The 25,385-nt window shown below is 42.9% G+C and overlaps 1 protein-coding gene across 1 annotated transcript in view; it reads right to left on the bottom strand.

Annotated features, from left to right (window-relative positions):
• WWOX (WW domain containing oxidoreductase) overlaps positions 1-25,385 on the bottom strand; it is a 1,357,802-nt gene that overhangs the window by 1,023,849 nt on the left and 308,568 nt on the right. Inside the window, exon 8 of the mRNA XM_077454509.1 lies at positions 8,193-8,378. Within this exon, the coding sequence (XP_077310635.1) occupies positions 8,193-8,378 (186 nt within the window). The remainder of the gene's footprint in view (positions 1-8,192; positions 8,379-25,385) is intronic.

Raw genomic sequence — 25,385 nt, 5'->3', positions numbered from 1 at the left:
GACTAGGTTTCATAGTTTCATAGTTAGTATGGTTGAATAAAGACACCAGTACATCCAGTTCAACCTGAGTGAGTGTCTACAATTGTCCCTATCCCTGTACATTGCACACTTACATCAGTCCCTATCCTCAAGGAGCCCACAATCCTAGGTCCCCATTCATATACTAGAGCCAATTTTGGACAGAAGCCAATTAACCTACCTGCATATCTTTGGATTGTGGGAGGTAACCGGAGTACCCGGAGGAAACCCACACAGGCACAGGGAGAACATGCAAACTCCAGGCAGGTAGTGTCGTGGTTGGGATTTGAACCAGCGACCCTTCTTACTGCTAGCATGCCCCAGGACTGTGACATCATAAGGGGTGAGGACACTGGGTGACATCACCTGGTGACCCCGTCCATTATGCCTATATAAGTCGTCGCGCACCGTGTCCACGGCATTACAGTGGGGGAGACCGTCATGTCAACATCGGAAGAAAGAAGAAGAAGACGATGGTGACGGCAAAGGAGAAAGCCGGGCCACCGCTAGCAAAAGAGCGGCAAAAGAGAAGAAGATAGCGGAGGAGCCTGGGAGAAGAACCGGAAAGTGTGGAGAAGTCGGAAGAAGACCCCCAAAGTCAGAAGAAGACCCCCGGAGCTGCCTAATAAACTACTTTAAAAAACTGTGTAGTGTGTTTTTTTATTGACACTTTTTCCCCCAGGTGAATGGGTAGGGGTTCGATGTACCCCATACTTATTCACATAGGGTGGTGTAACAGGATCTGGGGGCCCCCTTATTAAAGGGGCTCCCAGATTCGGATAAACCCCCCGCCTGCAGGCCCTTGTCCTCATCAACATGGGGACAAGGTGCTTTGGAGTGGGAGGGGCCGCCTCCCTTCCCCAAAGCACCCACCCCTTATGTTGAGGGCATGCGGCCTGGTACGGTTCAGGAGGGTGGGCGCTCACTCGCCCCCACCCCCTTTCCTGACCGGCCGGGCTGCGTGCTCGGATAAGGGTCTGGTATGGATTTTTGGGGGGACCCCACGCCGTTTTTTCCGGCGTAGGGGGGTTCCCCTTAAAATCCATACCAGACCTAAGGGCCTGGTGTACAGTACCCTGTAACTGAGAAGCAGCGCGATAGGATCGCGCTGGAAACATTCTCGCGGGCAGGTGCTGTAGCTGCCCTTGCGTTGTATTTGGTCCGTTGGACCAGGATACAGACGAACGGGCTTCCCGACGGGAACTTGGTCCAGGGGACCAAGTTTTAAAACATGTTCTATTTCTTGGGAAGAAAAAGTCAGACGGAGCCCACACACGATCGAATTGTCCGACAGATTCTGGTCCGCTGGACCAAGTCTGCCGGAAAGTTCGATCGTGTGTACGTGGCATGAGCATCAAGCCCTGATCCCTGATCACCCCCACATCAGTCATATAGCCCCAGATCACCACCACCACACCTGTGCCAGTGTCACCACACCAGTGTAAGCCAGCAACGTTGTCTCTGATTGCCAACACATCATCCCCAGTTCACCAGACCAGTGTAATCCAGCAACAGTGTTCCTGATTACCACCACATCAGTGCAATGTTGCCTCTGCCAGCTGTCTGTACCAACCCTGGACCAATCCTTTGCTTGTTTGCTAACCATGGGTCATCCTGAGGCTGATCTGACCCGAGCCATTTGCACATCTTGCTGACTGCATTCCTGCGATACCCCAGTCCCAGCCATCCCCTGCGGACAACACTCCAGGAACCACAGGAATTATTTTCTTCTTCCTTTCTTCAGCCTTCTGTACTTCCTGGCCAGTGAATGTGACTAGCCACATATCAGAAGGCTAGGTTACCTGAAAACAAAGTCTTTTTAGCGATGTGCTGTCATTGCTGGAGGCCACTTCCATCTTCACTCATATTCCTTTCAGGTCCACGGACTCTGGCTGTGTCACTGGCCAGGACCGCAATGACATCACGGCATGTGCGGGGGAGTCGTCGTTTAGGTCACAGGATTCTGAAGGCGTGGCCCAGGTGGCCGTTCCTCCAGAGCATATGTGCTAATGATGTCATTGGCTGCATATACAGTATCTCATAAAATTGAGTACACCCCTTAAATTTTTGTAAATATTTTATTCTATATTTTCATGTGACAACACTGAAGAAATTGCTACAATGTAAAGTAGTGAGTGTGCAGCTTGTCTAACAGCGTAAATGTGCTGTCCTCTCAACAATAACTCAACACACAGCCATTAATGTCTAAACCACTAGCAACAGAAGTGAGTACACCCCTAAGTGAAAATGTCCAAATTGGGCCCAAAGTGTCAATATTTTGTGTGGCCACTATTATTTTTCAGCAATGTCTTAAACCCTCTTGGGCATGGAGTTCACCAGAGCTTCACAGGTTGCCACTGGAGTCCTCTTCCACTCCTCCATGACCACATCACAGAACTGGTGGATGTTAGAGACCTTGTGCTCCTCCACCTTCCGTTTGAGGATGCCCCACAGATGCTCAATAGGGTTTAGGTCTGGAGACATGCTTTGCCAGTCTATCACCTTTACCCTCAGCTTCTTTAGCAAGGTAGTGGTCATCTTGGAGGTGTGTTTGGGGTCGTTATGTTGTAATACTGCCCTGCAGCCCAGTCTCAGAAGGAAGGGGATCGTGCTCTGCCTCATTAGGTCACAGTACATGCTGGCATTCATGGTTCCCTCAATAAACTGTAGCTCCCAATAATACTGTATAGTAAATATCTCCTAAACGGTGCACATTTAGGAGATATTTACAGCACCTATAGCTAAGCCTTATTATAGGCTTACCTATAGGTACAAATCAAACATTGAAGTTCACAACCACTTTAATTGCTGTAGAAGGAGTGAAACTCAAAGTGAAGAACAACCCAGCTAGGGACTATTAGCAGATATCATGCTACTAGAGTCTTGCAGGAATATAACTTATGTGGTTGATCATCAGCATCAATTATGAAATGTCAGTGTTTACTGGTCTGACCCTTTTCACTTTTGCTCACCTTCCTGTCAACTCTGCAGTATGTCTTGTCCTTACAGCTCCACTGTTGTATGCAGTAAAAAAAATCTTATTATTTTTAGTTGAAAAAAAGGTATTTGGCTGTAAACTCTGACTGATTTTATAGCACAGGAGAGGTTTTAAAAATCCAGTGTTTTGGAAAAGCCTAGATACAAATGTGCTCTCCAAATAATAAGAAAGAGAATTGGTGCAGATTCTTATTGGAGGCAGAAGGTTGCAAGGCGAGACAAGCAGCTGACAATTCAGCCTAATCTCCCATTAAATAACAGCTCGTTTATAGCCTATCCCCTGGTGCCCTCCACATCTGGCAAGTCAGGGAGTTGGCAGATTTATTTTCGAGAGCGAGCTCTGGATGGCCCACAGTAGCCCCCATTGCTTAATAACGCCAAACCGATCTCTTTTCACAAAACCCTCTGTGATTTGCAATGATAAGGCAACACAGATTTAGTTACCACCTAATTAGGAGATGCTCTGTGTTTCAGGGCTGGGTGGGATTATTGCTTGTGCTTCATGCTGCCTCTTTTCATTTCAGCTACCATAAATTTTAAATGTTCTATGTAAATCAATCTGCAGTGTGTCAGTTAGGCTATAAGCCCCTGTGTTTGGTAGTGATAAAGGCTTGAGCCTGACCCTTGGCTGGTCTCACTGTTCTGAGTCCCAAGGGTTACATTTATGGATACATGATTAAAAAATAAGCTCTGTACTGGGTCACTTAAACATTTTCAGAATGAGTATTGGTTCCCCCCCACCCGCCCCCGTTTTTGCCTCGTTGCAAGGCCTCCTATCCTAGACATGTAATGCTCTATACTAATGTGAGAAAGTCCTGTTAACTCTTGGCTTGCAGACACCTCCAAACCAGCACTCTTCCTCCCCTGAGGCAAAGTGTGAATCTCGAAGTGAATGAAATTAGTTTTTTACCTTGCCTCCCAGCTGATGCCTATGAAAATATCACAACTTTTGCCTGCCTTCCTGGCATCCTGCAACAGTTATTATTCCCTTATTATGTCATGATTGCTTCAGGGCCCAAAGTTTTAAAAAAACATATGTGTTCTAACATGAATTTATAATCCTGTTTAGTTGGATTCTATTGTTTTATTTAAATGGAGCTCAAATAACCCATGATCCACTCTAGGCCACTCACATCCAGTATAAGAATTGGTGTAAGAATTACCAGTTTGTGTTCTGTTCTGCAAAAATAGCATCAGTTTTACCTATAGCAGCTAGTATGCCTACTGGTACCCAGGACTTAAAGCACAATACTATAATCACAGGACCTAAAAAACCTCAGAGAGCTCAGGTATCATATCAGATGGCTTCAAGATGTGGAAAAGGTTCAAGGCAGGTACAGCATGCAGAATCGACCAGTACTAGTGCACAAAGCAAGGTCCATAAAGACATGGATAAGCGAGTTAAGGGTGGAGGAACTTGACTGGCCTGAACCTGATTGAACACCTTTGGGAAAGATTAGAGAGGAGACTGCGTGCCAGGCCTTCTCACCCAACATCAGTGCCTGACCTCACAAATGTTTTTCTGGAAGAATGGTCAAACATTCCCATAGACAAACTCCTGTGGACAGCCTTCCCAGAAGAGTTGACGCAGTTATAGCTGCAAATGGTGGGCCAACGCAATATTGAACACTACGGACTAAGACTGGGATGCCATTAAAGTTCATCTGCGTGTAAAAGCAGACGTCCCAGTATTTTTGACAATGCTGCAGCTCAGTTTCATGATCTTGGCAATCTTCTTATAGCCTAGGCCATCTTCAAGAAGAGCAGCAATTCTTTTTTTCAGATCCTCAGAGAGTTCTTTGCCATGAGGTGCTATGTTGAACTTCCAGTGACCAGTATGAGAGAGTGAGAGCGATAACACCAAATTTAACACACCTGCTCCCCATTCACACCTGAGACTTTGTAACACGAGTCACATGACACCAGGGAGGGAAAATGGCTAATTTCCAATTTGGACATTTTCATATAGGGGTGTACTCACTTTTGTTGCTAGCGGTTGAATTATTTTGAGGGGACAACATATTTACACTGTTATACAAGCTGTACACTCACTACTTTACATTGTAGCAAAGTGTCATTTATTCAGTGTTGTCAGATGAAAAGACATAATAAAATGTTTACAAAAATGTGAGGGGTGTACTCACTTTTGTGAGATACTGTATATGAATTGAATAAAAGGAGTATAGGTATCAACCACATACAGTTTCTAAAATACAGTCATTTTTGCTACAGTGGTTCATTAAGTGCTGCCTTAGGGAGTAAAATGAAAACAGTAGGAATATTACCCCCATTCCCATCTAATGTGACATCTTTGTACTGCATGTTATACCACAAACCTACAACCAAATTAATGTTATTTGTGAAAACTCGCACACTTACATTTATATCGGCACTTTCTTTACAACTGATTTTACAGCATTCATTAATATGGATTGTCATTTCAAGCAAAGACCAATAGTAATGTATTTACAGAATTGCTTTAAAATGATTACAGTTCGGAGAAGGAATTGAGCGTGTTTGGAAAATGATGGGTTTCAATAATAGGTTATTGTCATATTACAGATCTCTTTGAATGAAAAAGAAAATTAAATGTGTGTTGTTTCACGGCCATTACAAAGCATGAGGGCTGGATTTCAGAAAACAAACGCGTTTCGCAGACCACCCAACCTTAAAGAGAGGGAGATGAATAAAGCAGCCCATAATGAACAGACCCGGTCTCCCGTTCTTAAGTAGACTATTTACAATTTAGTATATCTTCCCATTCTTCTTGGTTAGATGCCGAAGTTGTTGAATGACAAATCAATAAGGGTCGTGGCATTCAGATATAATCAATTATTATTCCATCTCCGAGACCACTCAATGGGCAGATTAAACTGCGACAGAAAGGGAGGCTTGTTCCATGATTAATAGTGGTTTACATAAACACATAGGAAAAAAAAGCAAAAGCTTGCCAGTAGGTTTAAATAAAGATATTATTTCTTTCTTCAGCAATGCTAAAAGTAAAAATTTTTTAAAACTTTTTTCTTTTTTTTTTTTTGTATTAAATTGAACATAACCTGGCCTAAAAGGTAAAAACAGCCCCTTGTGATGTCTGTATATACCTTTGTTAGTCTTCATTTAAACCTTATATTGGTTGAACTCGATGGGCTTGTGTTTTTTTTTCAACCTGATTAAGTATGTTCTTGTGGAGGGCTCTTGGACCCTAAGCTTAGGCAACACACAAGACAAAGGCTTCTGCAGATGTTGAGAATAACGTGGAACTAAAGATATTTTTACAAAAACTTGCAAGCAGGCAGGCTATTTATCACACTAGAGACATGCACCTGCCTGCTTGCAGTCTTCTGCAACATGTAAACTGAGCTGCACATGCGTTTACATTGCCAGTACATCACCCTGTGCTGTCCAATTAAGATGCTGGCACCCAGCATCAATCAGGGACCCATTTGTGGACTTGGGACCATTAGAGAGGAGGTAAGAAGAGTGTCTTTAGTTCCACTTTAAGCTCCATCTCTTCCTTGCACTAAGCTCCACCTCCTGTCATTCAAATGCCAGAACCCCTACTGCGCACTGAAGTTCTGGCATTTGACAGCTGATTGGATGAAAGTGGGCTATATATGAACATATGTGCTTGTATCCTTAAAAATTATAAATATATACAGTAAAAGCTGACATACCTTTATCTGCATGCCCTAACTGTACAGCACCTTCCAGATTAACTTTTCTACTGAGCACTATTGGCAAAGCCATATCATATCTCTTAATACTTTATAAAAATGTCTGGTCTTGGAGATAGGTTGCTAAAGAAATGGGTGTTGTACTGTAAAGGGAAAACCAGTGCGCTCCACCTAATATGTCATGGGAAGACTAAATACAAAAATTGATGTACATAGGAAGCAGCCAGCATCAAAACAGTGATCTCAGCACCAAAAATGAGTATATAAATTAATAAAAATGCAGCGCTACCTAAAAGTGCTATCCCAAAATAAATGTAAATCGGATAATAACCACTAAATGCAACATAAATAATAATGGTGGAAATAAATCAATATAAATAATCCAAATAAAAATGATCGTGTAGCCAATATGTGTACAAAAATGGTGAATAAAAGTCCGTGAAAAAAATCAATCAAATGGTTAAATAGAAATAATCTGCATTAATAATCCAAATATAAACAGACGTATAAAAAATATATAATATATATATAAAAATATAAGGTGAAAGTTCGTGAAAAAAGACAAATAAAAGTGATTATTTAAATAATCTATATAAACACGTGATTGTCCATTAAATAACGTGCACTGATGACTGGTAAACTTGCAAAAATAAAGTTCATGCAGAAAAGTGTGAAAATCAATTCCCAAAAGTGGCAATCCACTGCAAACTTCAGTGCTTAATGGGTGCACCACCTATTTCCCCCAGCCTCTCACCTCCAATAACTGGTAAATTGTTGTACTGTAGTGGTGGGAAGGGAAGGGAAGGAGGTGGCTTCACTGAAAAGGAATGAGGGTAGTTAGGTGAAGTTATTTCAGGAGGTACTGCAGTTTGGTGAAGGTACTTCAGGAGGTACTCCAGTTTGGTGAAGGTACTTCAGGAGGTACTCCAGTTTGGTGAAGTTATTTCAGGAGGTACTGCAGTTTGGTGAAGGTACTTCAGGAGGTACTCCAGTTTGGTGAAGGTACTTCAGGAGGTACTCCAGTTTGGTGAAGGTACTTCAGGAGGTACTCCAGTTTGGTGAAGGTACTTCAGGAGGTACTCCAGTTTGGTGAAGGTACTTCAGGAGGTACTCCAGTTTGGTGAAGGTACTCCAGGCAGCTTATACAGTAAAGCTTAGTGCTGCATCTGTTAATTAATCTGTTTATTGTTGCCTTAAACTACCTGCTTTGAATAACTTTCAGCAGTCCACGTTTAGTAAATCTAATACCATGACTTGAAGAAGATATTTGAGAACTGGAGTTGAGACATGTAGATATAAGGAAGACATGACTATATAACATGAAAAATGCAGCGGGTGTTCAGAAAGACAAACATTTACCACCTGCAAATAACCTTCTGCAGTGCATGCAACAACAAGAGGTGGTGAGAGCCCTATGCAAACTGCCAGACAGTGGTCTGAGAACTCTCTAACAGGTATTCAATGACCACAATCAAAATGATGAAGTGCTAATAGATGACTGACCTGTGTGATTCAGAAGACACTACAACCACTCTGGATGGGACAGAATGGCGTAATATATCTTGCAGAAGAGACACCAGATAAAAGTGGCCAAGATGATTGACTTGGAAAGTTGATTCGAGGTTATCTTCTGTCAGCTGCCAGGGAAGCCCAAAAATGGCCGCATTGCAGATCAGCACATGGAGAGGCCTGTGATAAGACAATGGTGACATTTCAAATAAGGCTTTAAATCATTCTCTAATTTAGAACATTGTATAGGAAAGTAGTAAGAAAAAAAAAAGGATGTTATATAATTGCAGTCCAGTCCATATACTTATTTCTTGGGTACAGTACCTCTGTACAACTTCCAAAACTACCTTTACTGAATGTAAAAGATAGTAAAAATAATGTTTATTAGCTACCTTGGATTTAAATGAGAAAAGGGCAGGTCAACATGTACAATGCTTTATTATTATGGTAAATGATGATTTAAAAAATCATTTACATGGCAGAATGTAAGCCAAAACTTTTTTTTCTTTTTAGCTCTAAATTAAGTACAGAACTAGGGCTACAACTAACGATTATTTTCATAATCAATTAATCGGCCGATTATTTTTTCAATTAATCCATTAATCGGATAAAATCACAAAAAAAAGTAATGTTCAATTTTTTCGTTTATTTAAAAGTAATAATGAAAAAACTGAGTGTTACACTCAAACTGCAGAATAAAAAACGTTTAACAGTAACATTACACAACTTTGCAGCAGTACAAAAACATTCTGAAAAGAGGTGAACTATAATTTTTTTTGCAACTAGAAGTAAAAAAAAAAAGTGCGGAGACGTGGTGTAATATTATGTATGTATTGTACAGTTTTATAAAAATAAGTGATTCTTCGCTATTCCTCCCACTGACACCAATGATGGGGCACTATTCCTCCCACTGACACCAATGATGGGGTGCTATTCCTCCCGGGGACACCAATGACGGGGCACTATTCCTCCCAAGGACACCAATGATGGGGCGCTATTCCTCCCGGGAACACCAATGATGGGGCACTATTCCTCCCACTAATACCAATGACGGGCACTATTCCTCCCGGGGACACCAGTGATGGGGCGGTATTCCTCCCACTGACACCAATGATGGGGCGGTATTCCTCCCACTGACACCAATGACGGGGCGCTATTCCTCCCACTGACACCAATGACGGGGCGCTATTCCTCCCACTGACACCAATGACTGGGCGCTATTCCTCCCACTGACACCAATGACGGGGCGCTATTCCTCCCACTGACACCAATGATGGGGCGGTATTCCTCCCACTGACACCAATGACGGGGCGCTATTCCTCCCACTGACACCAATGACGGGGCGCTATTCCTCCCACTGACACCAATGACTGGGCGCTATTCCTCCCACTGACACCAATGACGGGGCGCTATTCCTCCCACTGACACCAATGACGGGACGCTATTCCTCCCACTGACACCAATGACGGGGCGCTATTCCTTCCACTGACACCTATGACTGGGCGCTATTCCTCCCACTGACACCAATGACGGGACGCTATTCCTCCCACTGACACCAATGACGGGGCGCTATTCCTCCCACTGACACCTATGACTGGGCGCTATTCCTCCCACTGACACCAATGACGGGGCGCTATTCCTCCCACTGACACCAATGACGGGGCACTATTCCTGCCACGGACACCATGGATGGGGCACTATTCCTCCCACTGACACCAATGATGGGGCGCTATTCCTCCCAGGGACACCAATGACGGGGCGCTATTCCTCCCACTGACACCAATGATGGGGCACTATTCCCCCATTGACACCAATGATGGGGCACTATTCCCCCACTGACACATATGATGGGGCACTATTCCCCCCACTGACACCAATGATGGGGTGCTATTCCTCCCACTGACACCAATGATGGGGCACTATTCCTCCCACTGACACCAATGATGGGGCGTTATTCCTCCCACTGACACCAATGATGGGGCACTATTCCTCCCACTGACACCAATGATGGGGTGCTATTCCTCCCGGGGACGCCAATGACGGGGCACTATTCCTCCCAAGGACACCAATGATGGGGCGCTATTCCTTCTGGGAACACCAATGATGGGGCACTATTCCTCCCACTAATACCAATGACGGGCACTATTCCTCCCGGGGACACCAATGATGGGGCGGTATTCCTCCCACTGACACCAATGATGGGGCGGTATTCCTCCCACTGACACCAATGACGGGGCGCTATTCCTCCCACTGACACCAATGACGGGGCGCTATTCCTCCCACTGACACCAATGACTGGGCGCTATTCCTCCCACTGACACCAATGACGGGGCGCTATTCCTCCCACTGACACCAATGACGGGACGCTATTCCTCCCACTGACACCAATGACGGGGCGCTATTCCTCCCAGGGACACCATGGATGGGGCACTATTCCTCCCACTGACACCAATGATGGGGCGCTATTCCTCCCAGGGACACCAATGACGGGGCGCTATTCCTCCCAGGGACACCAATGACGGGGCGCTATTCCTCCCGGGGACACCAATGATGGGGTGCTATTCCTCCCACTGACACCAATGATGGGGCACTATTCCTCCCACTGACACCAATGATGGGGCACTATTCCCCCCATTGACACCAATGATGGGGCACTATTCCCCCCACTGACACCAATGATGGGGCACTATTCCCCCCACTGACACCAATGATGGGGTGTTATTCCTCCCACATTGGTGTTTCTGGGGGGGGGGAATAATAGAGCCACATTGGTGTTTCAGCCGGGGGGGGGGGGGAATAATAGTGCCCAATTGGTGTTTCTGGGGGGGGGGGTAGTGCCCCATCATTGGTGTCCACGGGAGGTGCTACTCCTCCCAGGGACACCAATGATGGGGCACTATCTCCCCCCCCAGAAAGACCAATGGGGCACTATTATTCCCCCCCCCCTGCAGAAACACCAATGTGGCTCTATTTCCCCCCCTCTCCCTCCCAGGAAAGCAAATGATGATGGGGCACTGAATGTTGTGTGTGTGTGCTTTTACTGGGTACAACGTTTAGTCGATAGCCGCTACCTTTTTTCACACTCTGTGTGCAGCTCGGCTCAGTGTCCTCCTCACAGATTCTCGCCCTCGCCTCTCTGTTCCCTTGAGGCAGCAGCAGGCGGAGCTGAGATCTGTGTGAATGATCATGTGACATCAGCGAGGAGGAGAGGTGCGCCGCGGACGTGCAGCGGCGATTGCGTGCCTGGTCACAGAGAGCGGCACCGAGGACACAGAACGGATGACATAGGAGGAGAGGATTTATTTCGTTTTTTTTCAACGAACAGACAGGTGGAAGGTGTGGACCAACTAATCGATAATGAAAATCGTTGACAACGATTTTCATTATCGATTATTATCGATAATAATCGATTAATCGTTGCAGCCCTATACAGAACATTATACAATTATACATTTTACATTATGCAATTCTCTCTCCTTCAACCACGGGTTGAAGGAAAGAAAATTACTCAATTCCCCCAACAACACAGACAGTGTTGATAGGGGGAAAACTTCCTGCTGTGCTATTGTATTCTGACAGCAGGAGGTTTCCTAGCCGTCAGAATACAATAATCGTACAAAAAAAAAAACAACAGGCTAGTTGAAATGAAGTTGATCTATAGATCAACTTCAGTACTAAACAGCCTGCTCATACATGGATCGAAATGTGGCCAGTTACTGCTGAAACAGCCGAATTTTGATCTGTGTCCCCCCACTTAGAGTTTAACCTCCAATTCCTGCCCACTGATCACAAAAAAGAAAAAGTAAACCTTCCCAAAGACAGCAAAAAAAAAATTCAAATCAAGGCTTTAACATTTCCATACACCTCAAATCATCTACAAAAACTTTCTGTTTTGAGTTCCACTTTAAACTTAAAAAATCTTTGCCATACCTACAAATTGATCCAGAATCTTTATGTCCAACAGGAAAAAACTATTTTATGACTTCTGAAAATGAGCTCTCCATCTAGCCTGTTATTTGGCAGTCAGCACAGGAAGGACAGCATGGGAGGAATTCAATAAAGCTGCTGCGCCACTTTTCTGGCGTTAATCCCTCTTATTACTTTATTGTGTCAAATTCATGAAGCATTTGCGGGACGTTTAGCTCTGACAGTGCACCAAATTCAGGTAGTTCTAAAAAAAATTCCACTTTTACATTGTGTCGCATTGAATGTTCAAAATGCAAAAGTGCAGCTAGTTAAGACCAGCTCTCTTTTGGCATACAGAAAGAACAACAGGCTCAGACAGATTTTGCGAAAGTGTCTCAAGTGCATTCCAAAAGTGGCGCAGCATGAGCCAAATTCAAGTACAAGTTCTTGACAGGTATATTATTTTGGTGTATCCTTCACCACTTTAGAATGCATGAGAGACACTTTCACAAAATCTGTCTGCAGCAGTCTTTATGAATTCCAGGGATGCTGACTTCCTGAAAGTTTTGCATCAGAGACACTTCACTCCCCTTATATTTTTATACTTATAATTTAAAAAAATCATTCAATTGTAATAAATAAAAAAATAAAATAGACCCAAAGCCCTATATAGTTTTCCTTTAATATTTTCTTCTCTTTGGGACAGGATAACTAGTCAGGTTACAGGAGAAGCATCATAAAACCCTTCTAATGCCCCGTACACCCGATCGGAAATTCAGCCAGCAAAAGACAGATGAGAGCTTTTGGTCGGAAAATTATGAAAAATTTATGAAAAAAGACACAAGTCCATCAAGTCCAACTTGTGCTTGTGATTATATGTCAGTATTACATTGGATATCCCTGTAGGTTGCCGTTGTGCAGGTGCTTATCTAATGCCGTGTACACATGGCCGGATTTTTAGACAGCAAAGGTCTGACGGAACGAATCCGTCAGACAATTCGACCTTGTGTGTGCTTCATCGGATCTTTGCTGTTGCAAAATCAGACAGACTTTAGATTTAGAACATGTTTCAAATCTTTTCGACGAACTCGAGCCCGGTCCAAAAATCCGTTCGCCTGTATGCTAGTCCGACGGATGAAAACCGACGCCAGGGCAGCTATTGGCTACTGGCTATGAACTTCCTTATTCTAGTCCGGTCATACATCATCAAGGTCGAATCCATCGGAATTTGGTGTCATTGTTTGTCAACAAGTCCGATTCGATGGAAGTTCGTCGAAATTCAGTCGAAAAGTCCGACGGAATTCAGTCCGTCGAAAAGTCCGGTCGTGTGTACACGGCATAATCGTTTTTTAAACTATTAATGCTCCCCGTTGAGACCACTGCCTGTGGAAGGGAATTCAAGATCCTTCAAGATCAAGATCCTTTCTTCTTACAGTAAAGAACCCTCTACGTAGTTTAAGGTTAAACCTCTTTTCTTTTAATTTTAATGAGTGGCCACGTTTCTTGTTAAACTCCCTTCCGCGAAAAAGTTTTAGAAGCACCTCTCTTCTCTTTTATACTCTGTAGCTCCTGCTATATTTTGCTTCTAATCCCTTTGTGGAAGCTGCAGATTGTGGATGGACATTTTATGGTTACAAAACCACATTACTATAATCTTTTTATATGGACTATAAACTGAAAAACCTATGACTAAATGGTTGCTGAACGAATCATCTTTCCATTATTTCCATTATTTCTTATGGGGAAATTTGCTTTGATATACAAGTGCTTTGGATTACAAGCATGTTTCCGGAACTAATTATGCTCGCAATCCAAGGTTTTACTGTATTTATAATGCTTGTTTTTACAAAGGACTTACATAGTGTGGTATGCCAGCCTCTAATAGAGGGGCTGGCAGTGAATAATATTTTACACTTAACAAACATTTTAAGTAATATCCATTGAATATATGCGACGGTGGTGGTATTGGTATATCCTATTGAATACTTCCTCTGGGATTGTTGTCTAATGCCCCGTACACACGAGCAGTAATTCCGCCAGCAAAAGTCTGATGTGAGCTTTTGGTTGGAAATTCCGACCATGTGTATGCTCCATCTGACTTTTGCTGGCGGAATTCAAGCCAGCAAAAGATTGAGAGCATGTTCTCAATTTTTTGGTCGGAAAAAGTTCCGATCGGAAATTCTGATTGTCTGTACCAATTCCGAAGCGCAAAATTCCTACGCATGCTCAGAAACAATTTGATGCATGCTCTGAAGCATTTAACTTCATTTTCTCTGCTCGTCGTAGTGTTGTATGTCACTGCGTTCTTGGTGGTAGAAAGTTGAGAGAACTTTTGTGTGATCGTGCGTATGCAAGCCAAGCTTGAGCGGAATTCCGTCGGAAGAAAACACCATCCAAGTTTTTTCCAATGGAAAATCCGATTGTGTATACATGGCATTAGTGTTTTTTGTCAGCCGGCCATATGTTGAAGTTTCTATTGTTGATGTACTCAGCTGCATATGTCTATTGTCTATGTTTTTAGATGACTCTTTTATACGAATAAAGGATTTACAAAAAAAAAGTAATATCCATTGTGCTAAAAAAAAAAATATATATATATAATAATGACTAAATGAATGAATTTGTGAATAAACTTAGGCTTTAAACATGCTGTTTTCTGGAAATTCCCCCAAAAAAAAAATCATAGGTACAACTGAACTGCAAATGCACACATATTCAATGAGAAAGCTGCAGAATATCTCCAGCACAGGAACTTACATGGATACTCTTGTTCAAAGTGATGCAGCGGGTGATTTAACACGATTGTCATGACAAAGTGAGTGGAGAAATGTGAACAGCTCCTGGTCACTTGTCAAATGACCCTGGCTCCTCTCTCTCGATAAAAGTCTACAGAAATTAAATAGGAGCACCTGAAATGTATCCCCTCGCTCCCTTGAGCAGCTGCCGCCTCCACTCTCCCCCCATCTCCTGCCTTGACTTTCCCAGCTTGGTTTATCAGAAAGAGTATGGAAAAAAAACAGAAGGAATGGAAAGGTTCACTACCTGCACGGTGAAGACAGGTCCCTTGCTAAAACAAACAAGTCAGGACATAATTCTTCAAACACTATCTGTTCGTGTTATCCTAAAGTGACCCTTTCACAACCCTATCAGAAATCTCACCTGAATTATTTCAAGAGCTGGAACTTCAACCTGACCCTCAGTGCAAGAGGGACAAGGACTGAATTTTAAATTCAGACTTTACAACAAGCTGCGACTTCAGCTTTAATTTCACCTTTTTTTCTTTTCTTTTTTTTTTGTAGAAAGGTTTAAAGGGAATCTGTATTATTTTTTATATTCACTTCTATTACGTGCCTCTGGACTTTCTAAAACATATGTATTTTTACACTGCTTATACCTTCGGAATAATAGTACCTGTTATTCATTGGTATTTAAATTAAAGCTTAACTCCAGGCAAGCATAACAATACACATTTGGCCTATAAACATATAAAATATTTGAACTGCCAAAGTGTCTGTAAATCGATGCAGTCAATTTTGTGACTTGCCTGACAGCACAGCCAGATCTTTGACCTCCACAGGACATTGTGGTTAACCAAACCGGTCAAATACACTCCAACCTGCTTTTTGCACAATGAAGGACAAGCAGATCACTGTTGACCTGGTACCTACTGCCTCACGTATATGTTCTTCTGGGCAGCAGCTCCTACAGGCAAAATCGGGTTTGCGGCGTTCACGCGTGCTGCCGGTGACCAGCTCCCACTGTGGTTGGACATAGCGGGAGCCAATCAGCAGATCCGGTGGACCCAATGTCCTCCGGGACCCGCTGATCATTCCCGACAAAGGCATAACTTCTATTCTATGCAAGAATACATAGAATGCATGAAGATAAAAAACCTTCTGTCTTTAAAACCACTTTAAATTTCATGTCTTTGGCAGGCAGCTAGAGAAGATTATATTTTTAATAAGCCACCGACCAGCTTGAAACACCATAGACACAACAAAGGCCAGCTATGAAGGAACGCAGCAGTATCATAAAAAAGTACGTAGCCTAGGATCTGCAAAAGACAACGAACAGCTCTGTTGCAATAAGTCTTAAACAGTCTAGTTAGGAATGCACAGCTGTCAGAGTCAAACAATCACCTTGTAAAACAACCAATTCAGTTTAACCGCTTGCCAACCAGCCACCGTCATTATACTGCGGCAGGTTGGCACAGCTGCGCTAATCGCCATAGGTCTATGGAGCCGATGCGTGTGGCCGCTGGCCGCGATGTCCACCATCAACCCGCGATTGCTCCTCAGAGAACGGTGGGATCTGTCAATGTAAACACACAGATCCCCGTTCTGTCATCGAAGTAGAGAGAGATCTGCTGTTCCTAGCAAGAACAGCGATCTCTCTCTTCTACCGGTCAGTTCACTCCCCCCCCCCAGTTAGAAACACCTCCCCCACCATCCAAGTGGACATAGAGTTAGAATAAAAAATTGCCAAGTGAAACAAGGCCGTGCCCAAAGCGTAGGGGCCCTGTTACTAAGTGCTATCATATTTCCACTTGCATGGTGGGGCTTGAAGGCAGAAGGTCATAGTAAGTGCGCAGACACCGTTCATCTTCGGAGACTTTCTGAGTCTACTTATCCTCAGCAAGCGATGCGCCTGCGCAGTACGGGGTGGACACTATCCAATGGGGGGACAGTTTTTGGCAGAACACCGGCCATTGTATTGCACAATGGTCACTTTCACTTCTGACACTTACTTCTCCCCCACGTTCTATTTATTTACCCCTTCGTAAATTTTTTGTATTGTTTTGTTTGGTGTGTACACGTTTTGTCACTGTGTGATGAGTAGGGTGTGGGTCCTCGGGCCTACCTTGAAAGTCTTGGGATGGGGGTGGACATGGCCTTTTGGCTTAGTTCGCCTGGGGTCTACCTTCGGGGGAGCCCCACAGAGTACTTGGGTGGGTCTGTTTCGGCAGACCCTCCAGAGGAAGGGGGTCCGTCTGGCTTCTGCCAGATGGACCCAAGTGAAGTACCTCGGTCCCCGCCTGGAGCCTAACGCCCTGGGGGATGAGGGTAAGGTCCTTTCTATGGAGGACTATTGTAATACCCGTTGCACGTTTTGTGTCACCTCTTTATGTGTGTGCACTTTTTTTGGCACTGGGTGGAGTTTTTGGGTGTGTTTCACACGCCACGGGCTTTTCAAAAAAAAAATTATAAATTGGCTCTCTATCAGATTGTAGTTACTCTGCAAAAGGTAGGAAAACAAAGATTGGGCAAACTTTTTTTTCTCTTTATTTTACTGTTGCTTATGTCTGCTTTGTAATACTTTTTCTGTAAATATTTTCTTGCACCAATTTTTATTTTCTTTCATTAAAATTATATTTAAAATCGTTACACTGAATCTGTAAATGTTCTTATTAGAAATGAAAGAACTTTGGCTCTGCCATTTCTGTTTGGTCATAGCAGTGAAGGATACAGACATTTTTTTGAAGGTTAAAATTGCAACAGCAGATGGTGTGAATGATATGTTTCTGTTAAATCATGTGGTTGCTATTACCATGTGTGTGTAAAGGCCCATACACACGATACGAAAATCGGAAGTAAAATTTCACCTAACGAATGATCTGACGATTTTCAGATCGTTAGTACGGTGCTTTCGACAGCCATTTCAGATTTTTCGTCCAACAAAAGCTGGATGTGCAGACTATACATTTTTTTGTCATATGTAAACTCAACGTCCGATTTTCGCTTAATTAGTGTGGTTTTCACCTGAAAAAGAAGACTAAGGATATATACAAAACTATTCAACACATGACGTCACTTCTGAAGTTGTATTCTGTTTTCTTTTTTTTATGGGTCAGGGACTGTTCCAATAGGATAGAAGAAAGAAAGGGGGGGGGGGGGGGGGGTTGGAATCCAATGCCCAGAGCTGGGTTTTAAAGTGATAATAAAGCCTTGTTTTTTTAAAATAACAAATATGTTATACTAATCTGTATTGTGCAGTGGTTTTACACAGAGTAGCCCCGATCTTCCTCTTCTCAGGTCCCTCGTCAGCACTTCTGGTTCTTCCCTCCTGCCCCCACAGCAAGCAGCTTGCTGTGGGGGCACCCAAGTAGGCGTGCTCCTGAGCCGCGGCTGTATGTGTTTATTCACACACGGAGCCGCGGCTCAGCCCCGCCTCTTCTGTCTCCTGATTGTCTCACTGGCTGTGATTGAAAACAGTGGGAGCCAATGGCTCAAGAGAGCTCTCGTGGACATCGCTGGATCGAGAGGGGGCTCAGGTAAGCAATAGGAGGGCTGGGGGGGGGGGGGGGGCTGATGCACACAGAAGGTTTTTTACTTTCATGCATGAAGGTAAAAAAGGTTGTGCCTTTACAACTACTTTAACCACTTGCCGACCAGCCACCACAGCTTTACTGTGGCAAAATGGCACGGCTGGGCAAAGCAACATTATACCCCCTGAGCCGATGCAAGTGCCCAGCGGTCACGATCACTGTCGGGCTCCCGTGATCGCTGCTGACACATAGAGAACCAGGATCTGTGTGTATAAACACACAGTTTCCAGTTCTGTGAGGGGAGAAGTGACAGATCGTCTGTTTATACAGAGTATGAATAGTGATCCATCTCTTCCCCTACACAGTCCCCTCCCCCCTTCAGTTAGAAACACAAACAGGGAACACAATTAACCCATTGATCGCCCCCTAGTGTTAAATCATTCACTGCCAGTGATATTTTTACAGTAATCAATGCATTTTCATAGCACTGATCTCTGTATAAATGCCAATGGTCTCAAAAATGTGTCAAAAGTGTCCGATGTGTCCACCATAATGTCGCAGTACCGATAAAAATCGCAGATCGCTGCCATTACTAGTAAAAAAAAATAAAAAATTGTCATAAACGATCTTCTATTTTGTAGAAACTATAACTTTTGTGCAAACCAATCAATAATTGCTTATTGCAATTTTTTCTTACCAAAAATAAGTAGAAGAATACATATGAGCCTAAACTGAGGAAAAAAATATTTTTTTTAAATATTTTTAGGGGATATTATTATAGCAAAATGTACAAAATATGTTTTTTTTCAAAATGGTCGCTTTTTTTTGTTTATAGTGCAAAAAATAAAAACCGCAGAGGTGATCAAATACCACCAAAAGAAAGCTCTATTTGTGGGGAAAAAAGGATGTCAATTTTGTTTGGGTGTAACGTCGCATGACCGCGCAATTGTCAGTTAATTCAACGCAGTGCCAAATCACAAAAAGTGCTCTGGTCAGGAAGGGGGTAAAATCTTCCGGGGCTAAATCGGTTAAGTCATCTCTCTGCTCTCTACTGCAGTTAGCAAGTTCACTGAAATCTCATACAATAGAGTTTGGTTGTTTTGAGTACTTCTTTTCTTCTCCCAATCTGATGCTGTGGAATAAATTACAGGCTGATATTCTGGCCATATCAGGTATTTGGGCTAGCAGCAATTAAAAAAACTAAAAAAATTTCCAATGAATATGTACTGCATTTATAAGTAATTTTAATACTATATCTAACTATCTGCAATATCAAGAAACCATGTCCATTAACAAAGCAAGCTGCACAGTTCTCAATTAAACTGCCTTTTGAAAAGTGTGCTCTTTTGTATAATGTAGACATGCCTTTTGTTGGTAATAAACTGCAAGAAAGGCCATTTTGTTTTAAAGAGAATTAACCCAGTTTGTGTGTGCCTCGCTAATGATGTCTGTGCATCTACCAGCTATTGTGTGTTGTCACAGTCTGTGTGTATACGCCAATAACTACAGTAAATTATAATTTTTAAATATGCCATTTAAATTACACTATAAAGGATGCTAATTACAGAAAACTTTAAATTAAAATATTGGAAACTAACAAAAAAAAAAAGGAAAGTAAAAAAATATTGCTGTAAATGTTTTTTTTTAAGTTTGACAAATACATATAGTTTTTTATAGATTATCTCCCACTTTGGCTCCCTCCTCACTGGCCTACCTGTACACAGGCTATTCCCCTTCAGTCTATCATGAATGCTGCTTCTAGACTTACCCCTTACGTACTGATCCATGGCTGCTGCCCCCTCATTTTAAAAAGTTTGTAAAAGTATTTTATTTATTTTTTTTTTAACAAAAAACTGTCTATATTTACCTGCTCACTCTGTCACTGCACAGAGTGGATGCACACCTGCTCTTCTCAGGTCCCCCCGCCAGTGCTCCAGGCCCCTTCTCTCTGTCTAGTGCCCCCATAGGAAGCCGCTTCCCATGGGGGCCCTTGTGCGTGCGTGCTCGCCCTTAAGCCTCGCTGCTGAATATATTGACATAGACAGCCCCCTGCTCCCTCGTCACTGGCTTTGTTGGCTCCCAGTGTCCCAACAAAGCCAACAAGACCCAGAAAAAAATGGGAGAGAAGAGCTGCAGATGTGCCCCAGTGCTGGATTGAATGAGGGCTCAGGCAAGTATAAGGGGAGGGTGAGGAGGGATTCTGATGCCTGAACATTTTTTACCTTAAGACCCCTTTCACACTGAGGTGGTTTTCAGGCACTTTAGGGCTAGAAATAGCCTCTAAATAGCACCAAAAACCGCCTCCTATTCATTTCAAATGTGTCTTTTCACACTGGGGCGATGCGCTTGTGGGACGTTAGGAAAAGCCCTGCAAGCAGCATCTCTGGGGCAGTTTGGGAGCGGCACTTTAGTGCTAATGAGGTCGCAGCCTCAGTGTGAAAGGGGTCTAATGCAAGGAATGCAGTAAGGTAAAAAAAATGTAAGCTTTAGAACCACTTTACGTATATCCTCTTTCCTGCTCAGTAGGTTTGGTGGTATTGGTGTGCCCTGCATTTTGCAAGTATGATCAAATATGTGAGTGTAGTTGCTCCCACACCTTTCCCATTAAGAGATCGAGTGTCCATTCATGTCATAAGCCATCCTAAAATGGCTGCCCTAGCCTAGTAATGCAGTCCCTAAACAGTATTTAATTTCTTAATTCTCCCTTAGTTTTCACCAAAGTGAGTAAAGCCCCATTTGGCTAAAGATATCTAAAGAGACAGAGAGGGGTAGACATAGTGCCCAGTATCCAGGCTGCTCTTCAGCCTCTCTGAACAGAAGTGTATCACACTTTCAGAATCATTTTATTTGATTTTCTCACAAGTATGCTGTTCCCATCTGTCTGACAGTACAGGTAGCCACAAAATGGAGGCCAATGAGCAACAAATGCATATATGATATGTAGGCATATCAAGCAGGCATATTTGAATATCACTTTAAAATGTTCCTTTAGGTAAACTTAGCAAGAACCATTCAAAATGAATACCCACAAAAAGATGTATGGTAAAATACATTTAATGCAACACAGAGATTTCTAGAATTACCTTATCCATACAACACACGTATAGGCTTTCCTTCATAATGCGCGCTCTACAGACTGCGTTGCTTTTATTATGTTGTTAACTAGGTCTATAAAACACCAAGGACGTTCTAGACAAGCGCTGTACTCACTGCTGGTCACACTAATAATTTGCCCTATAGCTATTGGAGGAAAGGGGCCCTCTGCAATTAAACAGGAATACTATAAAGTGACCATGAAGGTCAAAATCTCGTCCCCAGGTTTCGATCCGAACGATTATTATGAAAGCAATGCTTCAATGCAACTATAATCCAGCAACTAATCCGCACACAGGGAAATAAGAATGAGTGAAGTCATCTTTTATACAGATTGTCTTATATGGTTTGTATTGACAGCATTCCCTGTGTGTCAAAAATTAAAGATTAATTCAGGGCATTTTCAGTTTCTTTTTAAATGTATTTTTACTTTATTTCTTTCCTGCTACATTGTTTAATTTGCCATATATGGGCCATCTTATTGGTTGTATGAGTATCTTTAGTGCTGAGGACTAAGCACAGTTTGATCTCAGCTGGTAGCTTTCATTGGCAATGCTTCAGGTGCTGAGAAAGTATATAAGACCCTGTGGAAATTAGTTTTAAGGCTTAAGTTAATGTTAGGAGCCAGGGTTAGGGGGTTAGGATAATTATTAGAGATTACAATATTAAGTAATAGGTTAAGCAGAGCCCAGAGTTTACAAGCTGGCAATCTTTGGTACCTCCACATTCCTGGGAATGGCTTCTTGAGCATTCCTGGTGCCCGGAATGCCCATCATATGCAAATGTCAATATCTCTTAGCTGTAATAAGAGCTAGCCCCACCATCCACTCTGTCCCAAACCTCTTGATTAGTCCTTCTCTATAATGAGTGTCCTTTGTGGGCAACATGAATGTGAGAAAGAGGGCTTTGAAGGCCAGCCATTGACACTTGTAGGAAGAGCTAAAAGTTGCCCACCTCGTATTTCTAATTCTGGCCATAGAAGGGATGTTTTTGTTTTTTTTGATCAGCCACTAGGTTGACTAAAAAAAAACTAAATGGGTTCCCCCATCCAAACAACTGAGGTGGGTGGAGGAATCCTCTCCCACTGCCCTATTGTATTCTGAAAGCAGGGACTGCCCCACTGTCAAAATACACCGATCAGCACTGCTGATCAGATGAAAATTGTCCAACATACCCATCCAAAGATTGGCTTCTTTTGAGTGGGAAGGGCCATAGATGGATTGCAATTTGTCTGGTTCCTGTTGAACTAGCCACATTTTGATCCATCTATGGCCAGCTAAAGACAGGTTTAGTTATTTGTAAACAATGACAGTTCTTAAAACCTGAACTGAACTTTCACTTTAAACAACTTTTCTTTTGATACACCTGGAATTTAGCAGATTTAAAGTCTTATGCAGGCCATAAATGTGTTAAATTCCAAATAAAATTTCTTTAGAAAATCAGAAACGTTGTGTGTTTTGTGATCTGATGGTGCCACCATTGATTTTGAAATTTGACCATCCAAGTCTTCAATTTTACCTCATGTTGCTACAGAAAAGACTTTCCATGCCCTGGAAATGTATTTTATTGTGCTAATGCGCATTTCTTTTTCGATTATTTTTCTCATTTTCAAATTGTTCGTATTTTAAAAAACTTCCATCATGCCTGATCACTAAAATTTGATGGCTGCACAAAAATCGGCTATTGCTGCAGGCCAACAATGGTGTGAAATTCAAATGAAAAAAATATTATTTCGGAATTGGACCCACCTTGCACTTGCTGCAATTTCAAAAATTAAGCAGGGACCTTTTCCCTGCATCTCAGGAGGTACGGCATCTCATTCAAATGAATGGGCTGCTGTGTCCTTACAAAAACACCTTCTTTTTTTTTTTCTTTTCTTTAGAAAGCAGTCACAGCCTTGGTAAAAAAAAAAAAAGCCTGTCTCATGTCAACATGCTGTAGAAAAAAAGCACAGACAGAGGTTTTGACCCTTCTCCAACAATTCAAAACAATTTTTTTGGGGGGGAGGCTTCTACTTTAAAGAGGAGCTACAGTCTTTTTTTGTGTTTATTAAAAGTCAGTAGCCAAAAAAACTGTAAATTTTATAAACACACACTGTCCCAGGATCCAGTGATGTGTTCACCTGAGCCATCCCTTCCCACAGGCTTCTCTCCCCTGTCATCTGCATTTTAACAGTCGTGTGCCCGCTACGCATGCACGACACAGTGCGTGACATAGTTGTAGCACTACCGCCGTAGGAGTTGCTGATGTCAGGGTTCCCCAATGCTGCACAGCCAGTCACACAGCATTTCCTATTAGGGGATGATAACTTGGATGGGGTAAGAGATTATGGGATGCCCAACTTGCAAATGTTCAATAAACAGAACCAGGGACAACTTCCTGTCTATTTAGAGATTCCTATTCTTCCTTCCTCCTGCACAAATGTGGTTGCCTTTTGTATAGCTTTTGCTGGATCACTCCTGGAGGACCTAACAGTCTCTCATTAGCTCAGCAACATCCTATCACATGCTAGAAACTCTCAGTCCCTTGGTAAAGTAGCACATGGAGTGAACAGCATCTCGGACCACCTACTGCTTTCCCAGTAGAAACTGATTCCAGTTCTACTGCCTGTAGAAACGCTAGCCCGCCTGGCTGCCATCAGCACACCAGGCCTTTCTCTTCCCAATCTTCCTGACGAACATACACATGAAGACTCCCCAGGGCAAGGTGGGATGAAGAGATACCTGCTACAGCTGGAAATCTCTCCCCTTGTATGTCCCTGCACCGTGCTGATCTACTCACTGTCTCTCCTTGCTCCTGCTGCCTCTCCAGTTAGGGTCCCCCCAACTGCCTCCTGCAGTAGGATCCTTTCAAGCCTCCTGAGCTCCAGTCTAAGGTAAAACCACTCTTTCGGCAGGAGTACCTCAAGGGGCCACCGACAGACTCCCTTCAGCACTGCTTCTCCTTTCTTCCACCCGACTCCGCTGCAAACATGGCTCATGACTATTTCAGGGTTTCTGTGGTCCCCTGCCAGGCCCCTAACCTGGGGATAGACTAAGGGACCCTAAATATTCCAGGCAACCCCTCCTAGCTTCCGCCCACTATCTTCTAGAACATTCTCCAACATTCCAGAAACAGGAGGAGGCACCAGGGATCTGCCTAGATGAGTCATCCAGCCCTGGCCTTGAATAACCCTGACCCAAATACAGTGACTCAGCTTTATCCCTGGGCCAGACTAAAGTTTCTCATTTTAGTAGCACTCACTAGAGGGTGCTATATAGAATTAAAAGTATCTTTCACTGGAAACAAAGGGCCTAGCTCAATCCCAAAAAAACAACACCAGGCCATTATTCCTCCTCCACTAAACATTGCATTAGGCACTATGCAGTCTGGAAGGGTTACTCACATATATTTAGCCATATAGCATTTCTGCACTAATAAGATTTGCTGCTTGTGTAAGTTCATGAATCTGTCTATTTTTTTTCCTGTAATCCCCTATACAGCAGGATTCAGAGTGGGAAAACAAGGGCCTGCAGTAGGAGCCGCTCAGTGTCTGCTGATAGGAGGAGAGATCATCGAAATGGCTTGCTACTTCATTGACTTGGCATCTTGACCAAACTGTTCTGAGACTGCAAAGAGGCCCAGTACTAGACTACCTAAACAAAACAACAAATCCTTTAGCAGGCAAAATGGTTTATTACAAAACTGCGGGTATTCAAAAATTCTACCTTTTAGCCAAATACCCACTCCAAAGCCTGCTACCTCAACTAGAGCTGCCACTTGAAAAAATGTAAAGTGCAAATCGTATTTTACCTTTTAAAACTAAAATAAGAAAAAAGGAAACATGGTGGCACTTATGTATAAATTATAACTAACTCCACAAAAAGTGACAGCAATTAAATGGTATAAACAACATGTATATATATATATATATATATATATAT

The sequence above is a fragment of the Lithobates pipiens genome, unplaced genomic scaffold, assembly GCF_037356315.1.
Source record: "Lithobates pipiens isolate NorthernLeopardFrog02 unplaced genomic scaffold, aLitPip1_a1.2 Scaffold_10, whole genome shotgun sequence".
Classification (NCBI taxonomy): Eukaryota; Metazoa; Chordata; class Amphibia; order Anura; family Ranidae; genus Lithobates; species Lithobates pipiens.
The sequence above is the reverse complement of the archived record's forward strand: the minus strand, read 5'-3'. Positions and strand labels throughout refer to the sequence as shown.